Source organism: Balaenoptera borealis, assembly GCF_965194805.1.
Source record: "Balaenoptera borealis genome assembly, chromosome: X".
NCBI lineage: Eukaryota > Metazoa > Chordata > Mammalia > Artiodactyla > Balaenopteridae > Balaenoptera > Balaenoptera borealis.
The window spans coordinates 125,276,758-125,289,632 of NC_138881.1; the positions used below are offsets into that span (position 1 = coordinate 125,276,758).

At 50.6% G+C, this 12,875-nt stretch overlaps 1 protein-coding gene and 1 long non-coding RNA gene across 12 annotated transcripts in view; both read left to right on the plus strand.

The window, feature by feature from the left end:
• LOC309620114 lies at nucleotides 1-9,135 on the plus strand. The gene is made up of 3 exons (XR_014239418.1): nucleotides 1-4,408; nucleotides 5,773-5,942; nucleotides 6,061-9,135. It is a non-coding gene; the product is annotated as an uncharacterized lncRNA (long non-coding RNA).
• Nucleotides 1-12,875, plus strand: part of MTMR1 (myotubularin related protein 1) — a 66,941-nt gene that overhangs the window by 35,641 nt on the left and 18,425 nt on the right. For all 11 annotated transcript variants that reach the window (XR_014239410.1, XR_014239411.1, XM_082376118.1 and 8 more), the window contains 2 exons: nucleotides 9,143-9,328; nucleotides 9,783-9,989. Coding sequence is in view for 9 of the 11 variants with exons in the window: in XM_082376118.1 (XP_082232244.1) it covers nucleotides 9,143-9,328; nucleotides 9,783-9,989 (393 nt within the window). In the remaining 2 variants the exon portion in view is untranslated. The remainder of the gene's footprint in view (nucleotides 1-9,142; nucleotides 9,329-9,782; nucleotides 9,990-12,875) is intronic.

Genomic DNA, 12,875 nt, shown 5'->3' on the forward strand with positions numbered 1-12,875 from the left:
TCAGTGCCGCTGCGGAAGGTTTCCTTCTGTACTGCTTGTAAACCATCATGCCGTTCAAAGAGCCCAGTGAGGGTGGGCTCTGGCGGGGTAGCCCACAGCTGGGCCTCCTGGGTCCCTAGCCCTTGGGAATCCTGTCGTCGCATTGCCCCTCCACAATCCTGTCTGCTGAACTAATTAAGTAAAGACCCAGAAAGAGAATGATCGCCTAGAGAATCTAGTAAGTATTTTAATGAAAGGATCATGAGGCCCTTGGAAGTCCCTTTAATCTGTGAACTATGGTGATTACTTGATTAATTCATATCTGCCTGAAGTTCTGTTAGAATGGAGTCAGCTATGTGAAACAAGGCAGATACACAAAGTTGCCATCCGCACCCAGCTCCCATCTGATCCCCACCAGCTGAAGAGGCCCAGGCTGTGCGGTCAAGCCTCCAGCACCTGCTTTCCAACGGGAAGGGCGCTGAACGGCGTCATTTCTGTTTCCCACAAATGACTTGCTGATAGTGTGGTCCCGCAGGCAGGCATCTGGCAGTAAGAGTCCTGACCCCTCCACAAGGAATTTCAGGTATGAGGATGGTGGGGACAGCCCTTACCATCTCAACGCCTACCTGTAAGGTGACGCTCAGGTAATAAACACGTAATGAGCATGTACTAGGGACAAGGTGCTGGGGGAAACACCAGAACAGACAAGGCTACACGTAGGAGGTGTCAGCTCAGTGTGCTGGGGAAGCTCGTGCCGCTGGGCGAGGCTTCACAGAGAAGGTGACATTTGAGCTGGCTTTGGATGATCAGCGGGAAGAGACGGGCCCCTAGGGCATTCTAGACAGCACGGGACCCATTCAGCGGTGTGCCAGAGCATGTCATTCACGAGAATGGCAAGAAGGGGGGTGTCTGAGGGCTCCCCCGCCGTGTCCCCCTAAGCAGTGCTTGAGGGTCTTTGTTTCTCTTGGCAGCTTGTGCCCCTTCTTTGCTCACTGATGATTCCATCGTTGACCACAATCTCCAAAGAGCCAACGTCTTGCGTCCCCCGTCTCACTCTCGGGAGGAGCCCTTCCCTCCTACTTCAAAGAGCAAACAAGCCGTCAGGTGCGCCCATGGCCCTTGAGGCACGTGCCTGCCATGGGCCAGGCGCACAAACTGCCAAGCGGCCCCCACCGTGAGGCGGGGTGGCGGGGGGCGTCCAGCGTGCTCCGCGGGAGCGTAGAGGCAGCGTGGTTGTTTGTACCTGACCGTGGGCAGTTACTGCATCTCTCTAGACCATGATCGCCTCATGTGAACTGGGAGTGACAGCACACCTCCTTCCTGGAGTGGATGTGAAGGTTGCGTGGGTGCCTGTCCCAGAGAAAGCTTTCGGGTCAAGTTCGCCATCTCTGCTACTGACCCAGAGTGGACGGCCCCATTCTCTTGACTCTCATGACATCTCTGCCCTGGACCACTCCCTCTCTGCACCCTGGCCGGCTCAGCCTCCTTCACTGCTTCCTCTCCCTCTTCCCAACTGGCAGATGGCAGCACGCCTGGAACCCAGTCTGGTTCCGGGTCCTCTTTTCTCCTTTGCCCAGTCTCGCTGGGCCGTCTCCCCCAGTGCCCTGATTCTCAACACTCCCTGTGTGTTCAGTTTGCCACCCAAGTTTCTATCCCGCTCTGATCCCTCCTGAGGTCCAGATGGGATTTCCATCCCGTCGTCTGGTTGGCGTCCCCTCTTGGCTGTCTCCCAGGTAACAAAACCTCAGTGTATCCAGACCAGCCTAAGAGACAGGGTAGTGAGAACCCTCAGCTTTGTGTTCAGTTACATGTGGGGTTTCCTCCCTGCTCTGCCACTTAGTGCTCGATAGAACCCTGAGCAAGTTACTTAACCTCTCCAGAAGCCTCTTCTGTAACAGGGGAGGTGACAGTGTCTCATGTAGAGGGCTGCGTAAGGATTGCAATTGGGTGAGGAGAATGCACAGTGCCGGGTGTATCAGTATAGGATGCTGAGAGGCTAGCCCCACCCTGCCCCGGGGTCTGGCCTGGCAGTGAGTGGTGGTGTCAGCTACTGAGTCGGGGAAGCTGGGAGAGGACCAGGGTGGGGAGAAAGATGGGCAGCGCGTGAGTTTCCTGAGGTGCTGAACCAATGACCACAAACTTGGTGGCTTAAAACAGCACACATGTATTCTCGCACAGTTCCGGGATCTGGCAGCACTGTGCTCCTTCTGAAGGCTTCTGGGGAGATCCATTCCCTGCGTTTTTGGGCTTCTGGTGGCTCCTCTGTGCACATGGCAGCTGCCCTCCAGTCCCTGCCCCTGTCTTCCCACGGCCTCCCCCTCATTGTGTCTCTGGGTGTTCTCCTCCTCTCTCCTCCAAAGGCACTTGGGATGGCATTTAGGGCCCACCCAAGATAACCCAGTATTCTCACTTCATCTCAAGAACCTTAATCACATCTGCAAAGTCCCTTTTTTTTCCCCAAAAAAGTCACATTCACAGTTGCCGGGGATTTGGTGTGGATATCTTTGTGGGGAGGGGGGAAGGCGGCATTTGTCAGCCTACCACGGGGAGTCATCCTTAATTAGCTCCCCTTACTCCCCACGCCTGGCGGATCAGCGACCCCTGTCAGTCTTTCTCCGTCTCTGCATACTTCCTGTCACCACTGTAGTACTGTCCCCAGGAAATAAAAAAAGAATGAGAAAAGCTACATTCACAGAGGCAATCTCTAAACATCCAATAGAGCAAGGGCAGTGCATTCTATTTTATCCCATGCAGAGGAGACAGGAGCAGGACACCAAACTGCTTGTCTAGAATGATGTTAACTATAGTGGTGTATGTGTCTAGGAACCAGACAAGGATAGTTATCTGTCCAAGTCCCCATTAGCTCTTCTATATGTATCATGTCATCCACAAGTAGAGAGAGTTTTACTTCTTACTTTCCAATCTGCATGTGTTTTATTTCTTCTTCTTGCCTAATTCCCTGGCAAGAACCTCAAGTACCATGTTTTGCTTTTTTTTTTTGAAGATCTAATTGGCTTTATTAGGCAATTCATGAATCTGGCAGAATCCCATCTAGCAGCCAGCAGGGTACTTACTCTCTAGGACCATGTTGAATAGAAGTGGTGAAAGCAGGAATCCTTGTTTTGTTCCTAATCTTAAGAGGAAAGCTTTCAGTCTTTCACCACTGGGTATATTAGCTGAGGGTTTTTCATACATGCCCTTATCAGGTTAAGAAAATTCCCCTCTATTAGTTTGTTGAATGGTTTTATCATGAAAGGGTATTGGATTTTCAGAGGCCTTTTCTGTGTCAATTGAGATGATCATGTGTTTTTTTACCCCCTTCATTCTGGTAATGTGGTGTATTACATTGGCTGATTTTTGTATGTCGACTACTCCTCGAATAGCATCTCCCCCAAATTCATGATCATCTGGGACCTCAGAATGTGACCTTATTTGGAAATTGGGTCTTTGCAGATGTAATTAGTTAAGATGAGGTCAGACTGGATTAGGGTAGACCCTAAATCCAATGATTCGTGTCCTGATAAGAAGGTGATGTAGAGACACAGACAGAGGGAAGGTGGCCATGTGACGATGAAAGCCAAGATTGGAGTGATGCAGCTACATGCTAAACAGCCCCCAGGACCGCTGGCAGCCACCAGAAACCAGAGCCTCCGGAAGGAACTAACCCTGCCAATAACTCGATCTTGGACTTCCAGCCTCCAGAGCTGTGAGGGAATCAATCTCTGTCGTTTTAAGTCACCTGCTTTGTGGTACTTTGTTACTGCAGGCCTCGGAAACTCATGTAACCCCCTTACGTTTCTGGGATAAATCCCACTTGGTCATGATGTATAATTTCCTTAATATGCTGCTGGATTCATTTTGCTGGTACTTTGTAGAGGTTCCCTTCAATCCTGTCTCCACATCATGGCCAGAGTGGTTCTAAAGGTCCAGCTCTGTGCGCGCCCTTAGCGCACAGAGGCAGTGACATCCAGTTCCTGAACAGGGCTCTGAAGCCCTCCAAGCAGCGGGCTCTTCCCTTTCGGCCTCGCCACACCCCCCAGGCCCACCTCCCAGCTATGACAGGTGTCTTTCAGCTCCTTAAGCATATCCCAGTGTCGTCTCCCAGCCTCTGCCCACGTAGCTAACCACTACCCCGTCCTTCGGATGGCACTTCGAATGTCACTTCCCCAGCGCGGTCTCTCCAGATGAGTGGAAGTCTCCCATGCCGTGGTGCTCTGCTCTTTCCTTTCTGTGGCCCTCGGCACGCGGCGGATTCCTCATTCAGTGTGCATCTTGCCCCTCGGCCATAGGCCACGTGGTAGCAGGGACTGGAGGATCTTGAGCACAGCTGGATCCCCAGAACTGGGCCGTCACACAGTAGCTGCTCCCCGACTGGAACAAAGAGCTGCTGGCTGGTGGGCAGGGTCATCTCTCAATGGAGGACCTGATGGTGAGTGGCATTGTATGTTAATTCAAAAGTCCAGACTCCGTTATGGAGGTTTTCAGGTCAGCTTTCTTCTTGAGAAAGTGAACATGCAGGCAAGGAATTTCATTTTAACCTGTTGCAGTTGAGGAGCCTGTGTGGGGACGATAAAGCTCTGGAACTCAGAAAAAGGTCAGGTTGGAGGTCGAGTGGAGGTTGCAGCCTTGGAGGGGAGTGGATGAAGTTACCTAAGGAGCCTAGGTCATGTGAGCGGGGCCAGGCACCAGACCGCCTGAAATGCTGTCTGTGGAGGGTAAGAGAGGAACTCAGTGAAGGAAAGGGTGCTCCAGGTGGTCGGGAGGAGACCGCAGAGAGGAAGGGAGAGGTCCCAGATGCCAGGAGAGGAGGAGTGTCCAGGAGAGAACTAGGGGGAGGGGTGTCTTAGCTTGGACAGCTGTAACTAAGCATCATAGGCTGGGTAGCTTATAAACGCAATATTTATTTCTCAAAGCTCTGGAAGCTGGAAGTCTAAGATCAAGGCACCAGCAGGTTCAGTGCGTGGTGAGAGCCCGCTTCCTGGCTGTAGACAGCCCCGTTCTTGCTGTGTCCTCACACTGCCAGAGCAGAAAAGGGCAAGCTCTGTGCCGTCTCTTCCGAGAAGGGCACTAATCCCATCGTGAGGCCTCCTCCTTCATCACCTAATCTTTCCCAGAGGCCACACATTCTAACACCATCCCATCGGCAATTCAGGTTTCAACATGGGAATTTGGGGGGATTCAAATGCTCAGTCTGCAACAGGGGGAGGTGTGTGGACTTCGGAGTCTGGGGGGCGTGGGAAACCTGTCCTGCCACTTGCTGCCTTTGGCCTTTGGGAGTTGCCAGCCCTCTCTGAGGCTTTGCTTTTCTCACCTGGGAATCCTCCCTGCTGCCTAGGATCGGCATCCCGGCGGGCCTTCACCAGGCGCTGAGCAGCTGGCTTGAAATCATGAACCCTGAGTCCATCCTTCAGCTGCCTCCGTCCCAAGGGGTGTTAGGCTTTCTTCTGAGGGTTGAGGATTGCCCTGCCGCCACTGCTGCTATGAGCTGATCCTTGGGGACTTGGGGGCCAGTGGGGAACAGTGTCCCAACATCGCTGGCTTCCCTCTGGAACCCTGCTTTGCCCCCGTAGAGAGAGTTCTGGCCAGCAGGTTCGAGTCTTCCAGAACTTTCTGAGCCCCCTCCCCCTGTCCCTGCTGGGGTATGGGTGGGGCCCCTTCTCACCCTCCTTCCCCCTCTTCTGTCTCCAGACCTCCGGGTGCCTGCTCTCTGTCCTAGCATGGAGTAGGCACTTATGCTCGTTTTCTCCCATGATCCCATTTTCTGATTGTCATTTGTCTTGTTTGGAGCTTTAGTAATCAGTTTCCAGGCAACAAACTGGCTTTAACTACATTCTCCTGGTTAACACCAGCCCTGAGCACCCACACCCTCCATGCTGAAGTGCTTTCTGGACGTGGGGCCTGTGCCCCAGCCTCAGGTCTTCCTCAGCGGGACGGGGTCCCTGCCCAGCTTGGGGCTTTTTGAGGTAGGTGCTGGGGGAGGTCATAATACATCAGTGCCCGAGTATGGGGGGCGCGCACCAAGCCTCGCACGAATTAGCGTTCATTAAGATCGTTTATTTAGTTAGTACTTAATCCCCACAGTGAGCCCCTGGAGTCTTTCCAGTGAGAAAGCTGGGCGCAGAGAGATGGTGAGGACCCATAGCTACTTGAGTGGCAGACCTGGGATGACGAACCCACGCTCCGTGCCACCAAAGCCTGTGCCTTTAACCCCTCGGCCAGCAGTGTCTTCAGTGGGCGCCAAGGATATCGTTTATGAAAACATCATCCTGCCACGCAGGCAGGACCAAGCTCTAGGCTGCTTTGGCCACAGTTTGTGTTCAGAGAGTGTTCTGTTGAGTGAGAGCGCCTCACGTCATCCTATGCCAGCCAGAGGACGGGCGCATCCAGACCCGATGACGACATTCTCTTCTTTCCCCGCCAGTCGTGTTTGCGGCTCCTGAGCTCGAGCAGGTCCTCGGCCCCTGCTCCGCCCCCGCTGGCTGGGCTCCGGTCCCCTGGCATGGCTGTGGCACGGGCTCGGGGCACACTCCCCTGCCCCCACCTCCCTGCCCGCCCGCCCCAGGCCCACACCCGGGCCGCCGAGCGGGACCCCAGGCTCAGGCCCCGGGCCGCGGGTTCCTGCCGGGCTCCCTGCCTCCCCTGGGCCCTCCAGGGGCTGGGTCAGCCCTTTACAACTCTTTCTCTCCTGGATGGCCCTGCCCCATGCCCTTCGTCCTCGACCCTTTGGCACAGAACACACCCAGCCTCAGACGGGAACTCCCCCCCACCCCGCCCCTACCTCCATGCCCCGGAAACTAGGGTGGCATCCCCGCTGCGTCCTCCCCCGACGCCCTGCCCCTGTGCCCACTCCTTCCCGTGAAGTCTGTCCCAGCTGTGCAGATAAGCCCTCCCCGGAGTCACCGTCCCCGTCCCCTCGCAGCTGGCTCCACCGTTCCCCTGCCCCCGTGCCCGTCTTGGCCTGGACTCTTCACGGTAAGGCCACCGAGTACCTTCTTGTCACGACCTCGCGAGCTTTTGACACAGTGAGTACCCTCTCCTTTTTGAAAGACTCTCTTCCCTTTTCTCTTTATCCTCCAGTCTTTGGCCGCTCTCCTCAGTCTCTTTTGCTCTGCATTCCCTAAATGTCGGCCTTCCGCAGGCTCTGGACTGACTGCTCTCCTCACCATACACGCTGTCCTTGAGCCCTGGACACCGTCCCCAGAGCCGCCGCCCTGCCCCTCTTCCGTGCTCCAGAGCTGTGCGCCCTGCTCCCGAGACAGCCCCACCGCTCAAAGCCCAGCGCTCTGTTCCTCCCCCAGAAACCAGTCCACAGTTTACAGTTCAGTGCCTTCTGGTCTGTTCACAGCGTTGTTAGACAGTCACCACTGTCTCATTCCAGAGCGCTTCCACAGCCCCAGATGGAAACCCTGTGCCCACTGGCAGTCGCCGCCCATCCCCCACTCTCCCCAACACCTGCCAACCACTAATTTACTTTCCGTGTAGATTGCCTTCTTCTGGAAACTTCATATAAATAGAATGATACACTGTGTGGTTTTATGTGCCAGGCTGCTTTCACTTGGCGTGATGTTTTTACGGTTCCTCCGTGTTGTAGCGTGTACCAGTACTCCGTGCCTTTGTGTGGCTGAAAAATAGTCCATTGTAGGGATACAGCACAGTTTATCCGCTCATTCATTGAGGGACATTTGGGTTGCTTCCACCTGATACCTGTTGTGGATATTCCTGCTATGATTTGTTGTGTACAAGTTTTCATGTGAATACCTGGTTTTAGTTGTGCGGGAGTTGGAATTTCTGGACCAGATGGTAGTTCCGTGTTTAACTTTTTGAGGAACCATCAAACTTTTTTCCACAGAGACTGTACAATTTAAATTTCTACCAGCAATGTATTAGGGTTTCAATTTCTCTATATTCTCATAACAGATGTGTTTTGGATGTTGACCTCTGCAAAATATAAGCTAATTGTAGACCAGAGTTTGTTATGAGATTACCAAGGGGTGAGCCATATCCCCCTTTTTTGTTACACTTGCATTTTATTTTACTTAAATTACTTAAATAAATCTCACTGTTTGGGATTTACAAATTGTTTTATATAGAAGTTTTGTGGTAGTACTTTATATTTTTTAATATTTATTTATTTATTTTTATTTTTGGCTGCGTTGGGTCTTTGTTGCTGTGCGCGGGCTTTCTCTAGTTGCGGTGAGTGGGGGCTACTCTTTGTTGCAGTGTGCGGGCTTCTCATTGCGGTGGCTGATCTTGTTGCGGAGCACGGGCTCTAAGCGCGTGGGCTTCAGTAGTTGTGGTGCGTGGGTTTCAGTATTTGTGGCACATGGGCTCAGTAGGTGTGGCTCGTGGGCTCTAGAGCGCAGGCTCAGTAGTTGTGGCAAACAGGCTTACTTGCTCCGTGGCATGTGGGATCTTCCCAGACCAGGACTCGAACCCGTGTCCCCTGCATTGGCAGGCGGATTCTTAACCACTGCATCACCAGGGAAGTCCACAATACAACTTTTTTATTCAGATAGATGGTAGAACGTTTTAAAACCCAATTCGCCTTGTGTAAGATCCAGTTGTTAATCATTTTTAAAACTGATGATGGGTGATGGAAGATTGTTGTGGGTTGAACTGTGTTTCCATTAAAAAAAAATGTGTTGAAGTCCTAACTCCTGGCACCTATGACTGTGGCCCTGATTTGAAATAGGGTCTTTGCAAATGTAATCAAGTTAAGACGAGGTCGTATGGAATTAGGATGGGTCCTAATCCAGTCTGACTGGTGTCCTTATAAGAAGAGATACAGACACAAGGAGAAGGCCATGTGAAGATGGGGCAGAGATTAACGTATCTATAAACCAGAAACACCTGGGGCCACCAGAAGCTGGAAGAGGCAAAGAAGGATCTTCCCCAAGAGGGTTCGGAGGGAACACGGCCCTGCCAGTACCTTGATTTTGGACTTCCAGCCACTAGAACTGAGAGAGGAGAAATTTCTGTCACTTTAAGCCACTCAGATTGTGGTACTTTGTTCCAACAGCCATGGGAAACTCATACAAGGATGTAGGAGGCTTATTATAAACAGATGAGTTTGTCGCTTCTTTAATGGTCTCTATCTGGTTAACACTAGAAGGAACAGAAAAGTTAACTCAGATGAAGTGACATATATCTTTTGTTTTCACAGGCAAAGGGTGGGGGCTATGAAAGTGAAAGTGCATACCCAAACGCAGAACTCGTGTTCCTGGAGATCCACAACATTCACGTGATGAGAGAGTCGCTGCGAAAACTGAAGGAGATCGCGTACCCGGCCATCGACGAGGCGCGGTGGCTGTCCAACGTGGACGGGACGCACTGGCTGGAGTACATTCGGGTACTTGACGTGCTTTCTGCTTAAGATTTCTCTGCAGCTGGGCCATAAAGCTGTCTGGCTGTCTGGCTGTCTATCTGGGTGGTTTCTTAGCCTTGCAAATGAGTGCATCTTTGTTGTGTACTTGGGCTTTCATAGTTTCCATGGGCAGCATCCAAACTGTGGTCTTTGTTGGGGGGGCCTTTGTGACATAACAGAAAGCGATAATGCTTGCCTCAGATCAGGTTTTTAAAGTACTTTGTGGCCCTTTGATAAAGGACCCTATTTACTACTGTAGTTTTTTCTTAGTGTAAGTTTCTCTTTTTTCCCTCCGGTTACTAACGTTTCCTAGTGATTCTTAAATTGATTGCATTCTTGTTTGGTTCATTGACCTGAACTTCCAGTGTTCTCCACAGAATTCTTTTTGTTGTAATAGAAATTAAATGTAGCCTGGTTTAATGTGCCTTCTTTTCTGAAGATGCTTCTTGCTGGGGCAGTAAGAATTGCTGATAAAATAGAATCTGGGAAAACCTCGGTGGTGGTGCACTGCAGCGACGGTTGGGACCGAACATCCCAGCTGACGTCTCTGGCCATGCTGATGTTGGACAGTTATTACCGCACCGTTAAGGGATTCGAGGCTCTCATAGAAAAGGAGTGGATAAGCTTTGGACATAGGTTTGCACTGGTAAGTTGAGACAGTGAGGTGCACGCTTCATTATTTTGCTATATCCTATGCATGTTCGTATCACATATCACACACACACACACAGGAGACGGCTTTGTGCTCTGTGTGAGACCTGAATCGCCATAAGAGAATGCCATGGACCTCAGCATTGTATGTTCCTGGCAGGGCAATCTTTTTTATTTCCCATGTAGGTATGCCTTTATTTTTGTAAAGAATTAAGGTAAAATTCATATAACATAGAATTAACCATTTTAAAGTATATAGTTCCACGGCATTTGGTGCATTCAGTGTTGTGCAACCATCATCTCTCTCTAGTTCCAAAACATTTCATCACCCCCGAGAGGACACCCTGTACACATTAAGTAGTCATGCCTCATTCCCCTCTTCCCACCAGCCCCTGACAACCACTAATGTGCTTTCCATCTCCCTGAACTTGCCTACTCTAGATAACTGACATAAGTGGACTCATACAATATTTGTCTTGCTGTGACAGGCTTATTTCACTAAGCACAATGTTTTCAAGGTTTATGCATGTCATAGAACCTATCAAATTTTATCAGTAATTCCTTTTCATGGCTGAGTGGTATTCCATTGTGTGGATATACTGCATTTTGTTTATCCATTAACCTGTTGGTGGACACTTGGGTTATTTCCATCTGCTGGTGATTGTGAATAATGCTGCTGTGAACATTGGTGTACAAGATTTTGCCATACAAAGTACCATAAGACTGGGTGGCTTAAACAACAGAAGTTTATTGTCTCATCATTCTGGAGGCTGGAAATCCAAGATCAAGGTTCTGGCAGGGTTGGTTTCTCCTGATGGCTCTCTCCTTGGCTTGCAGATGGCTGCCTTCTTCCTGTGTCCTCACGTGGCCTTTCCTCTGTGCACACACATCCCTGGTGTCTCTCTGTGTCCAGACTTCCTCTTCTCATAAGAACATGAGTCAGACTGGAACAGCCTCATTTCAACTTAGGGCCTTTAAGGATTTGATTCTCTCCCAATGCAGTCACATTCTGAGGTACTGAGGGTTAGGACTTCAACAGTGCTGGACACACGGTGGTGCTCAGTTACGTGTATCCTCCAGTTTTAATCTTCTAGTGACCTTGCGAGGCAGCTGCTACCATGGATAGATGGGGTAACTGAGTATGAGCCATCTGCCAAGGTCACCCAGCTATTGAGGGTACAGCCAACCTTCAGTCAGGGGTTTCAAGCCTGCAGTCACTCACCTGCTGGGTCCGTCTACTATTCCTTCCCTCGAGTTTCTGTGGATGAGCTCCTACCTGAAGCCAATTTCTGTCCTTGCCCACCTGTCCCGTCATCCGGCTCACGGGCGGTTCCTGCCTCCATCCCCCCTCTCCCCTTGATCGCTTCCATTGATAGAAACGTGCTGTTACTTATCCCACCCTAAAACCCAACCCTCTTGACTGTACTTCCCCCTCCAGGTGTCACCCTGAACATCTGCTCCCCACTACAACAAATCTGCTCAAAACTAGTCTGTTCTGGCTCTCACTGTTTCTCTCCTTCTGGTCTCTCTTGAACCCGCTTCAGCCAGGCTTCCTCCTCACTCCCCCGCACCTTCGCCCTGCCACTGCTCTTGTCACAGTCACCAATGGCTGCCACTCTGCCAAGTGCTTCTCCTATTTGGCCTGAGCATTTGATACTGGTCATTGCTCCCTTCTTCTGCAAACACTTTCTTCCCTTGGCTTCTAGGTGGCTACAACCTTCTGAATTTCCTCCTACCTTCTGGTCCTCCCTCTCTCCCCAACTTCTTTTTTTTTAAACACCTTTATTGTTCATCATTGTTTGTTTGCTCTTTAGTTCTTCTAGGTCCTTGTTAAACGTTTCTTGTATTTTCTCCATTCTATTTCCAAGATTTGGGATCGTCTTTACTATCATTACTCTGAATTCTTTTTCAGGTAGGCTGCCTATTTCCTCTTCATTTGTTTGGTCTGGTGGGTTTTTACCTTGCTCCTGCATCTGCTGTGTATTTCTCTGTCTTCTCATTTTGTTTAACTTACTGTGTTTGGGGTCTCCTTTCTGCAGGCTGCAGGTTCGTAGTTCCCGTTGTTTTTGGTGTCTGCCCCCAGTGGCTGAGGTTGCTTCAGGGGCTTGTGTAGGCTTCCTGGTGGAGGGGACTGTGACTGTGTTCTGGTGGATGAGGCTGGATCTTGTCTTTCTGGAGGGTAGGACCGCGTCCGGTGGTGTGTTTTGGGGTGTCTGTGAACTTATTATGATTTTAGGCCGCCTCTCTGCTAATGGGTGGGGTTGTGTTCCTGTCTTGCTAGTTGTTTGGCATAGGGTGTCCAGCACTGTAGCTTGCTGGTCGTTGAGTGGAGCTGGGTCTTAGCGTTGAGACGGAGATCTCTGGGAGAGCTCTCACCGATTGATATTACATGGGGCCAGGAGGTCTCTGGTGGTCCAAAGTCCTGAACTCGGCTCTCCCACCTCAGAGGCCCAGTCCTGACAGCCAGCCAGAGAACCAAGACCCTGTCAGCCACACGGCTCAGAAGAAAAGGGAGAAAAAAAAGAAAGAAAAAAATTTAAAAATTAAAAAAAAATAAAATTTAAAAAACTATTAAAATAAAAAAAATTTTTTTAAGTAATAAAAAAAAGAAGAGAGCAGCCAAACCAATAAACAGATCCACCAATGATATCAAGTGCTAAAAACTATACTAAGATAAACATAAAAATCAGGAACAAGTCAGTTGCATACAGCAAACCCCAAGTCTACAGTTGCTCCCAAAGTGCACCGCCTCAATTTTGGGATGAGTCGTTGTCTATTCAGGTATTCCACAGATGCAGGGTACGTCAAGTTGACTGTGGGGATTTAATCCACTGCTCCTGAGGCTTCACTCTCCCCAACTTCTTAATGTTGGGGTGCCCTA